The sequence below is a fragment of the Nestor notabilis genome, unplaced genomic scaffold (genome assembly GCF_000696875.1).
Source record: "Nestor notabilis isolate BGI_N333 unplaced genomic scaffold, ASM69687v1 scaffold1701, whole genome shotgun sequence".
NCBI lineage: Eukaryota > Metazoa > Chordata > Aves > Psittaciformes > Psittacidae > Nestor > Nestor notabilis.
The window spans coordinates 60478-75129 of NW_009915875.1; the positions used below are offsets into that span (position 1 = coordinate 60478).

General features: G+C 37.7%; 1 protein-coding gene across 1 annotated transcript in view; it reads right to left on the reverse strand.

Annotated features, from left to right (window-relative positions):
• The window catches only part of TUB (tubby bipartite transcription factor), a 37956-nt gene extending 29673 nt beyond the window's left edge, over positions 1 to 8283 (reverse strand). The window contains exon 1 of the mRNA XM_010024327.1: positions 8169 to 8283. Within this exon, the coding sequence (XP_010022629.1) occupies positions 8169 to 8283 (115 nt within the window). The remainder of the gene's footprint in view (positions 1 to 8168) is intronic.
• Between the last annotated feature and the right edge of the window lie 6369 nt (positions 8284 to 14652).

Genomic DNA, 14652 nt, shown 5'->3' on the forward strand with positions numbered 1-14652 from the left:
AGAAAGTCTGAGTAAGGAAAATTAGATAAACTGGCCTCCCTAGATAATATTTGCTTATATGACAGTAAATTACGTCCTTAGTTGGATGTTAAAGTGTTAAAAACAATGAAAGGCAGTACCACAGGATAAAAAAAGAACCTTAAATGCAGTTATACAGGGATGAAGTTTCAAAGACTGTCACTCAAAAATGCATTCATTTCAGTACAAAGAGAAATTTAGACAACTTCAAAAATCCCTATGAGAGTCACCTTAAACAATAGGAGACTACATTTGAAAATCTAGCCCGATACTCCATGTGTCCCACCCCAAATTGTTAAAATCTTCACTTAATCACCCCGCCCCCCAATATTTTCCTTTTCTATTAGACTTATTCATTTGTAGTAGAATTTGCTTTTGGACAAGACAAAAATGGAGGAGTATGTGTTGTGGGGAGACAGAATTCCTAACAGCAAAAAGCAATGGACTCTCAGATACGGTGTTTCATTCTCATTTCAACTCATAAATTGTAAGAAATAGTTTTGAGAAAAATGGCAAGCTTTCAAATAAAACAGTGACATGACTTTCATTTTAGTGTTATTCATCCATGTTCATTACATCAAGTACTGACTACTACCCTCAAGACAGGATTAAGAAAAAAAATACTTTTGGGGAGACAGAAAAGAGCACATAGTGCGATATTAATTCAGGATCTGAGCTGGAAAGAGGAAGAAACAAATAGTCCATTAACACAAGGTGAGTGTAGAAGGACTCGCATCTAAGCAGAGAAGAGCAGTATCCTGTTTTTGCCATGAATTACCAATGGCCTAACTGCTAAAAGTGGGAAAAAGAAGACTCTCCCACAAAGCAGTTCCTTGTTGGACAACACTGCATGTTACAGGGAACAGGGATAAAGTTACAATGCACAATCAAACAAAAGGATGCGATTCGGAAGGAAGTGACAAATTCTGTGTTACCTGTGACACAGATAACACAGAACTGAAAAAAAAAATTGAAAGATAGTTATCCACACATATTTATATTAGTAACTGAAAAGCATGTTTTTCCATCTGGCCTTCATGATGAGAAGTTCACAGGAAATCAGTTTCAAACTAGCATGCAATGAAAATGCAGATTCTTTTTTCCATTGCATGACCATTTGTCTTGATAGGAGTGCTTGCACACTCTGATGATCTTAGAGGAAGAAACAAAAGGAGAATCTCTATGAATCATCTTTTACCAATCCCTATCACATAAAAATGTCGTGCTAAAAAAAAAAGTGGGTTTGATCAGTACATTATCTGAAGAATGAAATGAGTGAAAAATCACACACACACAAAAAGATAATTAAATGGCTACATTACACATTTGTGCAGTCTGTGTGGAAAACACCTGAAATAATAGGAAGAGGATGAGCCAGATGATGAGGTATGTGAGGAAAACCATTGGTTCCACTGGGTAAAGCAAATGCTCATTTTATTTACCGATATCCTCTCAACAGTAAAAGTGAAATCCAGGATAAGAACCATGCAAAAAACCATAAATTACAGTTCAGTGTACCTTAACAAATCAATGCAAATTGATTGTCCTTTTCTTACAGTTGACTAAGATGTTCTTGTGCTTCATTGTAAGAACAGCTTGCTGTTTTACTTTGTAAAGTTCTAACCTTAGTGAATCTTGCTGCTATTTGGGCTGTTCATTATTACTTTATTTATCAACTTAGATTCTGATCTGGTCTACAATCCATCTAAATGATACTGGATTCTATCAGAAATACTGTAAAGATGGGCAAACCCACTGTATTTTACAATACAATGTAATATTTTAATTAGTTTTATATAGACAATAAAATTAGCTAAATGGAAGGGCCTGAATTAGGGCAAGGACACTGGTATGTTTGTTAATATTTAATTCCATGCAAAGATTTGATTTCTGCTTCAAGATCCTTATAATCAAAGGCATTATCCCTGCAGCTAGTAACAATCAGATTCCCAAAAACTAATATTGCCCATAAATTCCCTATGTATCCTTGCAGCTTATGTATCTAACACTGATGTGTTGACTAGGCTGCTTCTACAAAGGTGAAAAATACTCATAAGTAAAACTGAATGGGAATGGGCTGCGAAAAATGGCACAAGTGTACATGAGAATCTGGTGCTGCTTAAGGTCATTATTAAAAGCTCACTGCTATAAGAAGATTTCCTCGGAAAGAACAAAGGAAAGAATTAAACAAAAGATTCTTCTCAACCCCCACATAACTGCTGTCTGACCCTGGGGATAGAGGGGAAAGAAAACGCATCATGTGAAATGCAGAGTTAATAGCAATGATTTAGACGCTTTGGGAAGCGGACAACTAATAAGGAAAGCAAAATTATCCATGAAAAACCTATGCCATGAAGATTAAAGACAGTAAGGAATTACATAATTGTTTTGCGTACTGGGGCCCTGAGGGCACGTGTATGCGTTAATTGCCCTGACAAGCACCCCTGGGGGCTTCTACCCTTGTCCTGCCATGGGCTCTATTTCAGCTCATGCTGTAGGTGTGCTGTGTCCCAGGTATGCCTCCTGGGAGGACCTTGGTGCTGCACTCTAGGTAGTCCATCTGCGCGATGGACTCCTCGTATGTACTTTGCAGCGCCATCTCCCTTCCAACCTGGAGGCACTCTGGAGGGCCCTGGATTCATCCCTTGTGACTGTGCTGAGAATCCTGTTGGCAGTGGCTAGTTCTGCGTGCTGTGTCTGAAGCAGATGGGTTGATCTGTGAGGGCATCGCCCATGCTGGGGTCACCCTCATCTCCTGACCCCTGCTGCTCCCAGACACTGATATTGTCAAGGACAGAAAATAACAGCTAGTTGTGAAGTAGTAACTGAAAGTAAATACAATTTAAGTGGAACTTAACCCAAATCTTTCAGTACCAAGAACCACAAAAAGACCTCTAAATCTCTTGCTACCCGCTGTTCTCTGACCGCTGCTGCTGCATTCATTTGTTTATTTTGGAGATGTAGTAATGCAGTAAGGATTGCTGATAAATCAGAAAGATGCTTTAAAGGATGAAGGTGAAGAGACTGCAGCTGAAAGGGAAATTTCAGAATATATGTTTATTGGAAGTTAAGTATTTTGCCCACATGATACTTGGAGTGCTGCCTGATCTCTCAGTATTAATAGTCTTGTGCACAGAACATTCCTTGCTATCTTCAAAAAATAAACAAATACCTTCTCATTTCAAGGTCGGGGAGAACAGGGATCACGAGGCACTGTTTTGATGAACATGCAAATATATGGAGTTTTAAATGGATAGTTAATTGATGTCATCTTATATATCTGACAGCTTGGTACTTCTCAAAAAACTCTCATCATTCATGGTAAGGGAACAGAATGACAAGTCAAAATTAACCATCCAGAGCTACGACTTAGCATCGGAAGTCTGTTCAACACACAACACAACCATTACATCTAATGTGCTGCCAAATGTCAAAGAAGGAAAGTAAGAAAGTAATTTTGCATTTTTACACATGGTTAATCTAAATCTCTAAATTGAAAGTTGCTAAGAAAATTACTCTGAGAATACGTAATTGAAAACATTTTTAATTTCAAGCCTTAAAAAAACCAAGCCACAGCTGCAACAAAGTATGGTAATATTAATGAAAGCATATCTGGCACTCAGTCAAATCTCTGCCTTCCTCAGTGCTGCAAAAATAAAAATTGCTCCCCAATGGAAATTCACCGTTTTCACAGAAGTAAAATTACTCTTCTCTGTAAAAATGGGCTTTTATCATTTGCATTAAATGTAATTAAATAATGTAATTAAATTGTTGCGGTAACTAGTGTATCTCTGCATGCTACTTGGCTCCAAGAATGCTCAGTAGGTATTTTCAATCTAGATTGAAAAGACCTGTACTCATAGCAGAATTTGGTAATGTCATACGAGGCTAAAATGTTTGTTCAGGTTTTCAACAACGTCACAAAATATGTGGTGTAGAGATACAGGAAAACAAACCCGCAGATGTGACTGAGAGGCATTACAGAATGGCAAGTAAAATTTAATAAAAAATTTAAACAGGTAGCAATATGTTCTTAGGAAAGACACTGAATTGAAAACAAACAAGAACACAAGAAAGAGAAGACAGAGCAATTTGTAAGTGATCCCTCGTACACAGAAGAATTAAATTTATTCCAGTGAATAAATGACTTTGTTGTCTTTTACACAATGTAAACTTAATAGCAATAGAAGATTTTGTTATTGGTTCTTATTTCGCTATTTATAATGATGAAATGGTGATGAAGTTGTATTTGGTAATGCAAGAAAGAGATGCATTATTTGTAATAGTTGAAATAGTTGGAGCCAAACATCATGGAAGTTAATGGAAGGATACTGTTGCTTGAAACGGCAGGCAGATAATTTAGGGTCTAACCTACAAGTGTGGTCCCAAAAGTATATTAACACTTGCATTTCAGGGCAGGGGAGAGATGGGGAGAGACACTTCATTCATCATTTTACATGAACACTTTCCATTCGGACCAGAGTGCCAAGGATTCATTTTATCTTGAGTTGGCATATTCAACTTAATTCATGCCAGGTCCTGCAGACAACTCAAATACTTTTGTTGTTATTAATTAGTCACTATGCCAACAACCAAAAGGTTTTAAAAATATATACTGCATGCAAGCCATTTACAAGCTACAGGATTGGAAAACTTCTACCTGTAGGTGAAATACCGGCAGGAACTAAGAAATGATCTGTACGGAGCCACTTCCTCAGTGGAAGTGCACCCATCTCCTTAAAAGTCTCACAGCACCCAGACCAATTGCTACTAACCCTTGTCAGGAAAGAGAGATACCATTTCATCCTACCAATGTGTCACCTCTCTGTTTTGAAGGTATCTCCTGGCAATTCTCCTCCTTACTCTGTGGAGACACCCCTTCAGCAGAGCCATTTTGTTACCTATTAAACCAACAAAACCCAAAAACTCAAGAGAACCTTGTACCTTCTCAGTTTCATACTGAATTAAACTGGCCCCAGCATCCTCAACCCTAAGCAACACAGGTGTAGGAAAGTCACATTTGTATTATCCCTTTTGTGAGCTGCCCCAGCTGAACTCAGTCACAGCCCCTCCATCCTACTGCATCTTAGATTTATTTACCCTTCCCTTTGGCTCCAAGCCAGATGAAGCAAAATACCTGTGCAGCCAGAGGACTAGCAGCAATCACCCTGCAGCTCCCTGCAGAGGATCAAAATCAGTTAAGGCCTCCTTTATATGGAAAAACTTATGATCAGCTTAACTAACGAAATACACCGTTCCACTATATTTACCTACAAATAGCTCATCAGGCCAATGTTCTATTCCAGAACAGAAGTGACTGACCTTTTACTCCACACACTGATTATTATTCTGGAATGAAATGAGTTTTTATTCCAGAGTAGAGTTGCCCACCAGGGAACTGTTGCAGCACAGATAACTGCATCAGAGTAAGTTATGGCAGCGTATGAAAGAAAATTTCCCAGAACAGAAAGCCTAACATCTCAGAATTGCTGTTATCTCTGACCTACTTTGCTCAAAGTGCCATAGAGATACCTCCACACAGGCATCCAATTATTTGTTGAAATCAACAAGTACTTCTGTGCTATACAGAATTAGTACAAGCTAAAAAAAGAGACTACAGGAGGATGATAGGTGGAAAGAAGTGACCTTTTTGTAGCATTTGCAGTACAGGAATTGATTTCACAAACACGCTCATCCGAGCAATGTAGTTCATTCAGTAGACCATCAGCTCCCATCAAAGAGTCATTCTTAACTTAAAATCAGCATGCCCATAACAGAAACAAATGAACGGAAAAGAGCAGAATAGTTCTTTAGAAACAGCTCAGCTGTCTCACGCATCCGACACTGCCACATACAAATGTTTTCATTGAAGGGGGAAAAAACGCCTACCCTGAAGCTGAATACCAGAGTTAAAAATGGCCATCAAAACCTAAATACTTACCATGCAGTGTAACTTAAGACACAAAGCACATTCGCAGAGACCACACCAAAAAAGGACACTTCTGAAGTTCTTATAATATTTTCAAAAGCAATGTTCCTAACTCTTTACTAGGTAATTAAATTCTCCTAAATTGGCTTTTGCTAACTGCACTGTTTATTACAAGGACAGCTGTCCGCAGGGATTAACAAACTCCATGTTGAATATAAGAAATATTACTATATTTTTTTGCTCCTCTAAACCTTATGAAATATTGAAAAGGGTTGAGAGGCAAATTTAGAACAAACTTATTTAAGTAGAATAAATAATTAAGTATTCCAGTAAATGGTGTGGTGTAATATTACAGGAAGGGTCACTTCTACCTTAAGAGCACAGTTAATCTCACTTAAGTCAGAAAGCCCACTCCAGTGCAAACTGTTGCAAAATTTAGATCAGTGCAGATATGAAATTTACTACTGTTTATGGGGTGATAATGTTTGTTTCTTTGATCTGTGAAAACTAAAACCTTGTTCAGCTGATATTACAGAAGGTTTAGTATACGATGGCACCTCTGTACCATAAGATACTGTTTCTTGGAACAGTTCTGTACCTTTGATAAGCTGTTGAGTGAAAAAGGAAAGAGAAAATTTCTGGGGTTTCTGATTAAAAAGAAAAATGTAAGGAAAACAAACTCAACTTCTGTGCTAAATAAAATTCTTAAGTCAAACTGGAATGAAACTAAATATCTTCTTAAAAATTTTCTTCCCAGACCCTGAGAAAAAGACTATAAAGAGTGAGAAATATTACTGATTCTTTTAATACATAATTAAAATAATAACATAATCAAATTATTAAGAGAATAATTAGTTCTCACGGTAGCCTATCTGTTTGCAGAAGAGATATAAATGGCCCATTATATATGAAATCTTAACTTGTATCAACGCAATTTTCCAGTTTCTAACAATAAATTCTGTAGCTGCAATCACCACAAAAAATTCCACCAATTTGCAAACCAGGGGTAGAGACTCTGGAACTGCACTTCTCACAGCATGATTACTTAGTCCAGTGAATACCTGCCAGCTCCTTTTTGAATGATGTGATAAACAACTGAAAATGAAATGAGAGGGTAGATGAAAAGTAACCATGTGTGGTATAGAGATCTGAACTGAATAATGGATTAAGTTTTTGTTTGTTTGTTTTAAGAGTAGGATTCTGGCTGGTCTGGGTTTCAGTCTACCAGAGGTAGATTCACAAAGCCATCTTAGGTTTTGGGTTTTAGATATTAAACCTTAAGTACTCTGGCACCTACTAGCATTCCCAGCCTGAGAACAGGCAACTGCATCCCTGGTACAAGCAGATTTCAGCTCTAGAAGTACTCCCTGAGTATTAACATGCCTGTCAATACTCAGAGAAAGAAGCCTTTTTCTTTTCAGGTTTATGAATCCCTTATGAATCAATTTCAACTTAACAATCTGCAAAACAAGAAAATTTGAAAATTACTGTTCTCTATAACCCCTGGAACGAAATCTACAAGAGACACAATATTGAAGAGTTACCCAAGCCTCCCTCAAGGGAATTCTGAAGAAAAGGTTTTCCATAGGATTTATTTCTGATTATTAAATTCTTTGAAGTCTAACAATAACAGAAATGGCATTATATTTTTTCTCCCTTTGGCTGTGATACCTGAAGCATCTCTATCCCTTCTGGACTCTGTAATCTTCAATAAAAAAGCACAGTCCACACTGAACAAGCTTGAAATGTTCTTCTCTACCTACTCACCAATTTTAATTATCCTTGCAGAAACACAGTATCTTTGAAATTATTATATTCAAACTAAGCTGAAATTAGTTAACATGTTTCCAATTCACCATTAACACTGTCAGGCTTAAGCAAAATTATGTACAAAGGAATATATACAGTGGAACAGTATAAGCATTACTTCTGCAGGAACCAAGGCTGAAGATACTTAAATGTATATGGCAGAAGGGGTAGAAGGGACAAGCCACTCTCTCCTCCCACAGCACTGAAATGGCAGGTAGTTACCTCGCTCCCTCCTGTTAGGCTAGCATTGCAAGTTCTGATGTTTTTATCTCCAAACACAAGTGAATGATATCAATTATTTACTAAAAAATCCAAAACTACCACCTTTGCTCTCATTAGCATACATGTAACATGGAAAGCATCATACTATGACTTGCAGCAAATACACAGGCAATAGATTGTATTCGTATACCATGATATATGGTGCTGCTGTTGCTGTTAAGATATGATTCAACCAATGGTGCTTGTTCTTCTGAATGTTTCATTCTGCGTGTCCTTGTGCGACTGTCCACATTGGACTGAACCATTAATGGCTCCTGGCGCTTTTTTTTCTGCTTCTGTTCTAGCAACGCTCTCTGAGGAAAATACAAAGAAAAGCATCTGTTACTGGACTCCAAACATTAGCAACCTATGATGAAAAACAATGGACATCTTTACACCTTCTCCAGTGGCAGCAGTTGGCAAGTGGGATATTGGGTTATAGGAAATCTTTCCAAAAAAGCCACAGCCAACCCACTGCTAAAACACCTTCTGCTGAAAACAGCAAATAATTAAAATAGATCTTTCTGAGCAGTCTACCAGCTGTCACAGCCTGATTGGAAATAACCCCTGAGAAAACAACAGTGTGAGAGTACTGGCTGTGAAGCAATGGGAGGGAAAGCAAGGGCATGAGACAGAGACACCAATTTAAATTTCTGTAAATTAAAAGCAGGAAATCTGCAAACTAGAATCAACTGATAATGCTGGACATGAGCCTAATTTAACAACAATACAAGTCAAACTGTAATTAAACACATTAATTTCTCAGCTAGACCTGCTGAAAAGCAAACCTTCAGCATCCAATGGCACCACAAGCACCTCTCTCTTTAAGCCCTCTTCCACAACCTCAGAGAACTGGTGATTTTACTTATCCATTATCTTCCCATTTCCCTGCTCCTGTAGAGTGATTTATTTTTTTTTCTTTTCTAGAAAGGAAATACACAAATCTCCTTTTAAGGAAGAATAAGAATGGAGAATGGACTGTTTCAGCTCCACAAGTTGTGTGGAACACCTTATCATGACTTCAAAATGATCGGAATCTCATATAGGATTATGGCATTAATAGACAGCATTTGAATTTGAAAATGAGATGCTGGTAGACATGCAAGCTGACAAAACAATGGGAAAGGAAATGCATAGAAAAACACAAAATTAAACTCACAAGGTTTAACTAAAAACATGACAAAGGACCACAGAAAAATCAAAGGAAAAGTGCAAACCTCAAATCCCATTAAAACTTGATTGCAAAATTCCCTGAGATTTCATGGTAGAGATTCTAAATCGCTTTCACGTACAAGTCATGTAGGAATACAGCAGCAAAGTAGGTAACATAGCAGATAGTGCCACTAGTGTACAGCCACAGGGGCTAAATCCATGGAATTAAAAGAAAAAGATGTAAAAACTTTGTGGTAAACCTCTGTTTGCCAGCATGTGTGTCAGAGCCTTTTGTCCTTTCTGGTCCATTAAAAAGGGGTAACAAATACATCATAAGTCAGCCTAAAACAAGTCCAAGGCAGTGGAGATGAGAATTACTCAAACCACAGCCATAAGGAAAATTTTAATGGAAGTCAGAAGTCTAAATAAGCTGTAACCTCCCCAGACCTTTCTTTCACATTCCCTAATCAGAGGATAAAATTGTCTACCAATTACCAGATACATGTGTCAGTGATTTCAGTACTTCAAGATCTAGATTTTAGAGAGCGAGAAAGTCCCCCTCCCAAAATCTTACCTGCCTGTCAAGCTTCTGCTGACGCAGGCTGCTCCCCTCATCATCCAGAACACTGCAAAGACAAAGAGTACATAATTGGAACACATTTATCACTCAAAATAACACCTAACAGCAATCACTGGAGCAGACTCTTGAAGGAGTTATCCATACAGAACTCTGACTATGTTCCAGGGAAGTTTGCCTGCCCTAACCTGCAAACACATTGGCTGAAGAGAATTTAAATGTAGTCCAGGGAAAACTGAAAAACTCTGGCTTATACGAACTTCAACAAAAGTACGTATTCAGACAGTTCACAAAGAAACACAAAATTCACAGTCTACAGATTGCTTTCTTCTCCACTGTCTTCTAATGCAAAACACTGAGGTAGGCAGCAATGGGGTTTGACTGAAAATTTGCAGGTAAAGCACATAAAAAGCAAGGAGTGGAAGAAAGCTGCTTGGCAAGTCTGCGGTGCTTAAAATTACATTAGGAAAATTTACTGTCTAATCTTCCGTACACTGAAAACCAGGATTTATTCCTGAATATCTGAAAAGTCACACTTATTGCCATGCACTTCAACTGGCAAGACAAACAGTATGGCACACTGCCATATAATCTTTCTGCTAATTGTTGGTAGTTGGGAGATCAGCTCTGGCACGTTAAATCATTTTTATTAATTAGATACTAAAAACCAATGGCATTGAAGTGAGAAAATTATTTTTGTGAAGTATTTTATCAAACTACTGACTCCACTTTTTATTTTTCTGGAAAACAAAGGTCTCTACTGTAAGAACACTATGGTTAAACGTTACACATAGAAAATTAAATCTTTTAAACGGTAATATGTCATCTACAAAGAAGACAGTGCTATAGAGAAAAAAAATAGCCTCTTACATGTAGAATTAATTTTCTCTTACAACACATTTTTATAGAAGATTAGCCTCTCTTTTGTTTTATAATCACTCCTAACAATCACAAAGAAGAAGAAAGAAAAGAAATCCAGAACAAATGAACCTGAATTCTGACCTACATACAGCTACATTTTACTGCAATAAATATATTACTTCCCATGTATTAATATATACTTTTCAGTATACAGTAACATTATAGTACACTTGGAACAGCTAATAGAAGCATGCAGAATGCCACCTTTGCAATGCCACCATTTTCTAAGGCTGTAATCAAGCATTATTAGCTGCATTAGCTTTTTGGAATTTATATGTTACAAAAGGCTGATGTTCCACAGAATGAAGCTGTGCTGTACAAGTACCCTAGATATGAAATTACACAGTCTCTTGTAGAGGCAAGGCATTACTCATAGTCAAAAAAAAAAGTTAAAGAGTAAAACCCTCACACTCACAAAAATGTTCTTTACACGAAGCAGTCTTCGTTTAATGAATTACAGAAGCAGGTTATAAAAAGAAGACCTTGGAATTGCTGATTAGTAGCCAATATTTCACATCGCCAGATTTTCAATCTCCTGAGACTGGGTGACTCCCAGCATTTCCCATTAAGGGACATCAGGTTGTCAATAAATACATACAAACATATATAAAATAAGCTCTGTTTCCGTAGCAATTCCATCACACCCTCACTCTTGCTGCTTTCAAAAACATCTGTAGTGGACTCCAAGATGTATTTAACCATGACTGACCCTTTTTCTCACACTTCGGTGAATCCTTGCAGAAAGGTTTAGCAGTTGATCTTATCACTGCATCTGGCAGTCCATGCACTCTGACAGATGCTTCAGGGGGCAAGAGCCAAAATCCAGAAATCCTACCGTCTTCTTTCTTTGGAAAACAGAAAAGTTTAGGAGCAGGACAGCCTTGCCCTCATTTTCTTTGAAAAGAACAGAAATCAATTTTTTTCTCCTCTGGAAAAGTTGTGCACATGGTGAGGACACAGCCTATTCTGCCCAGTTTCAGAAGCAGCCATGGTTTTGTTGCTCAGTGGTCCAAATAACTGGGATGGTCAGAGACTAAAGGCTCAGCACAGTGGAAAAACTATGGCTTTAATATGGCAAGACCTCTACAGGAAACAATCTCATAGAGAACTGTTAGAACAGTTCTGCCCTCATGTTTGATACTAGAAAATCCCAGCAGCAGCATGAAGCTCAGTCAGTCTTAATACAGAAATGTAACTTTAAAATTCATGAAAATTGAATTACTAAAGAGGCTGCATACATATTAGCAACATGCTAAGCACGCTGAAGTATCCTGGAGATCCAGTAAGGTTCATTTTTACTCCTATTTGATCAAGTATCATGTATCCACCTGGCATATTGGCTACAGCTTTGACCCATTTAAAACAAAAAGCAATTTTACACTATATATAATACTGTAAACAGCACCTTCAGCTCTGCAGTAATAGCCTAGTCCACATTCAGTTAACAGATCAGAGGCTGTATATATTTCCTTGCAAATAATTATCCAGGGAAGACCCCATCCATCTATACACAACTTTAACAACCCACCCATCAGAGCTTACTGGATGCTGGGGTTAAGAAGTCAAGCCTATAGCTATATATTGTAAAGATTAATATTAGCAGCCTGGACCAAGGCACACAGAGACTTAAGTATTAAATTTACACAGTATTCTTTCCGAAATTTAAACATGGCATTTGATTCACATATTCCCACCTCCTATTTTGTAAAGGGAAATGCATCAAATGAACAATCGCCTTTTTGTCAAAGTATTGCTTTTAATGCCATCTTTTCAAGACATAAAATTGTATTTTAGAGACAGTTTCAACATTATAGTCAATTTACACAAAAATAACCAGGCTTTCTATACTGCCTCATGTAATAATGAAGACAAAAGTATAAGCAAGAACTTTAGTATCCTAAGCTTTTCATAATCCATATTCCTTAAAAATCATTTAGAGAAAAACTGAAGACCAAAGAAGTTTTAAGGATGAAGTTTCATGATTACACGAAGCTCCACAATTCACATCTGAGATAAAGGCAGAAGATTCTGTAAGTCAACATCTTGCTACATTTCACTCTAATTCCACAGAGACTGATTTCTATTTAAAATCAGAAAAGCCTTAATTCCGAGAACACACTTCACAGTAAGTACTTCACTCTTTGAACATGCAGACTGCTTGCATTTCAGTAAGCTACTGCAAGAAAAAAGAATTAAGAACTGTTTCCAATTAGACTGTGCAAATTGCATGTAGTCACTGATATTTTCTTTTTTTTTTTTAAGAAAAATTCTGACACAGTCAAGCAGCTCTATTGTTTCTGCCTGACAAATGAGCAGATGTTTCTGTTCCTTCCTGAGACTGTTTCATAAAGAAACATTTTCCATGACAATAACTCTTTTACCAGGACAAAGGTCCAAAACGGTATCTGTCACGTCTCTGCAGCCCTGCACTAATTGCAGTGAGAAGTGTTCCTGGTCAAACAAGCAAAGACTCATAACACTGAACTTTCACACACTGTTTAAAAGCATCACCCTTGCATTTTCTCTTTCTGTCACTTCACAATAATATGTTACTAACATCAGCACCCACAAATTCTATGTGAAATCAGGGACCTTTGCACAAGCAAAATGAACATACATTGTCAGGGAAGATTCCTGAAACAAACAGTTCACATCATTATAAAAAGATAAGGAGTTGGATACGAAAATATTACTCCCATTTACAGCACTAAACCAGAAGCAATGGCAAATTAGACGAGGTATTTATATCTTGAGTTTCTTCTGCCATATTGTGAAGTGCAATTCAAAAAAAAAAAAAAGTCAAGCCAGATAGAAAGGAAAAATAAAAAAACCACCATACCAGACTAATCTTCAAGATCACTCAGATCTTTTCCATGCACTCTTGCTGTGAAGAAAGCTGGTATGCTGCTGTGTTGTGGGATCTCTTAGAGCGTGGCTGCCTCAAAAGGACAGGAATGGGTGCAATGTGCGATTTAAACATTACAAAGTCTCTAAAAACATATGAAACAAAATTCCTGCAAAGAGATAGGACTTGGCTTATTGGATACCATCTGTCATATTCACCTAATTACACTTCTCTATAATCTCTGTACTTCCACAAAGTCTCTGTAGTTCCATAAAACCCAACTGCTCTGGATAATATTACTGTTAAACCTTTAGGAACAAGCTTTCTAGCAGCACTGATGAAATGCTAATGTAAAAGCCTATTAACAGGGTCAGGGACCTGCGGGCTGAAGTCATGCTCCAGAGGGAATAGCACACAGTTAGGTTCTTCAAAGAAGTGAAATTCAAAGAATTCGTAACCAGTAAAGCCAGCAATGTCTATAAAGTCCCAACACCTCCAAAGCCCTACACCTGCAAGTCCCCACATAAAGTAAGTTCTGCTCCCCCATGTACACCATATGCTGAGTTCACTAGAAGCCGCTTGAGAGAACATTATTATATCAGACACACACCATACAAAGACTTTTAAATTAAACAAATCACTCTGAAAGACTGCAAGGTCTCCCCTCATGCTAGGAATCATCAAGGTTTTCTGACCCCAAAGCAGTTGCTCAGGCATCTGAATTAGTGTAAAAGCTGCAGCTACTATTCTTATGGCAAAATGAGTAACTTCGCTCCTAGGCCATCTAAGCAAGCAAAAGCCTGGCCATCTTCTTCATTGAGAAAGAGCCCAAGGACATTCAGCTGTAGTTTGGCAACAGCAGAAGCTCCTGGGTTTCTCCCATATGGCAGAGATTATTACCTATCTGATACACCTGTCAGTTACCACTGAACGGACCAGTGAAATACTGACACCAGGAACTGCTGCAGAAATGAAGGTTGCATTTCTTTATGTGAAGCTTCAGAGGAAAAAACCTGTTTTGTTGTGAATCTCAGTAAATAACAGAATGCCTGTCCAGAAGTACAGCATTGCTTCCCCTGCCTGTCCAGCTGTTCTACAGACCCTTAAAAAGACTAAAAGAGATAAAACAAAAGCATAGGG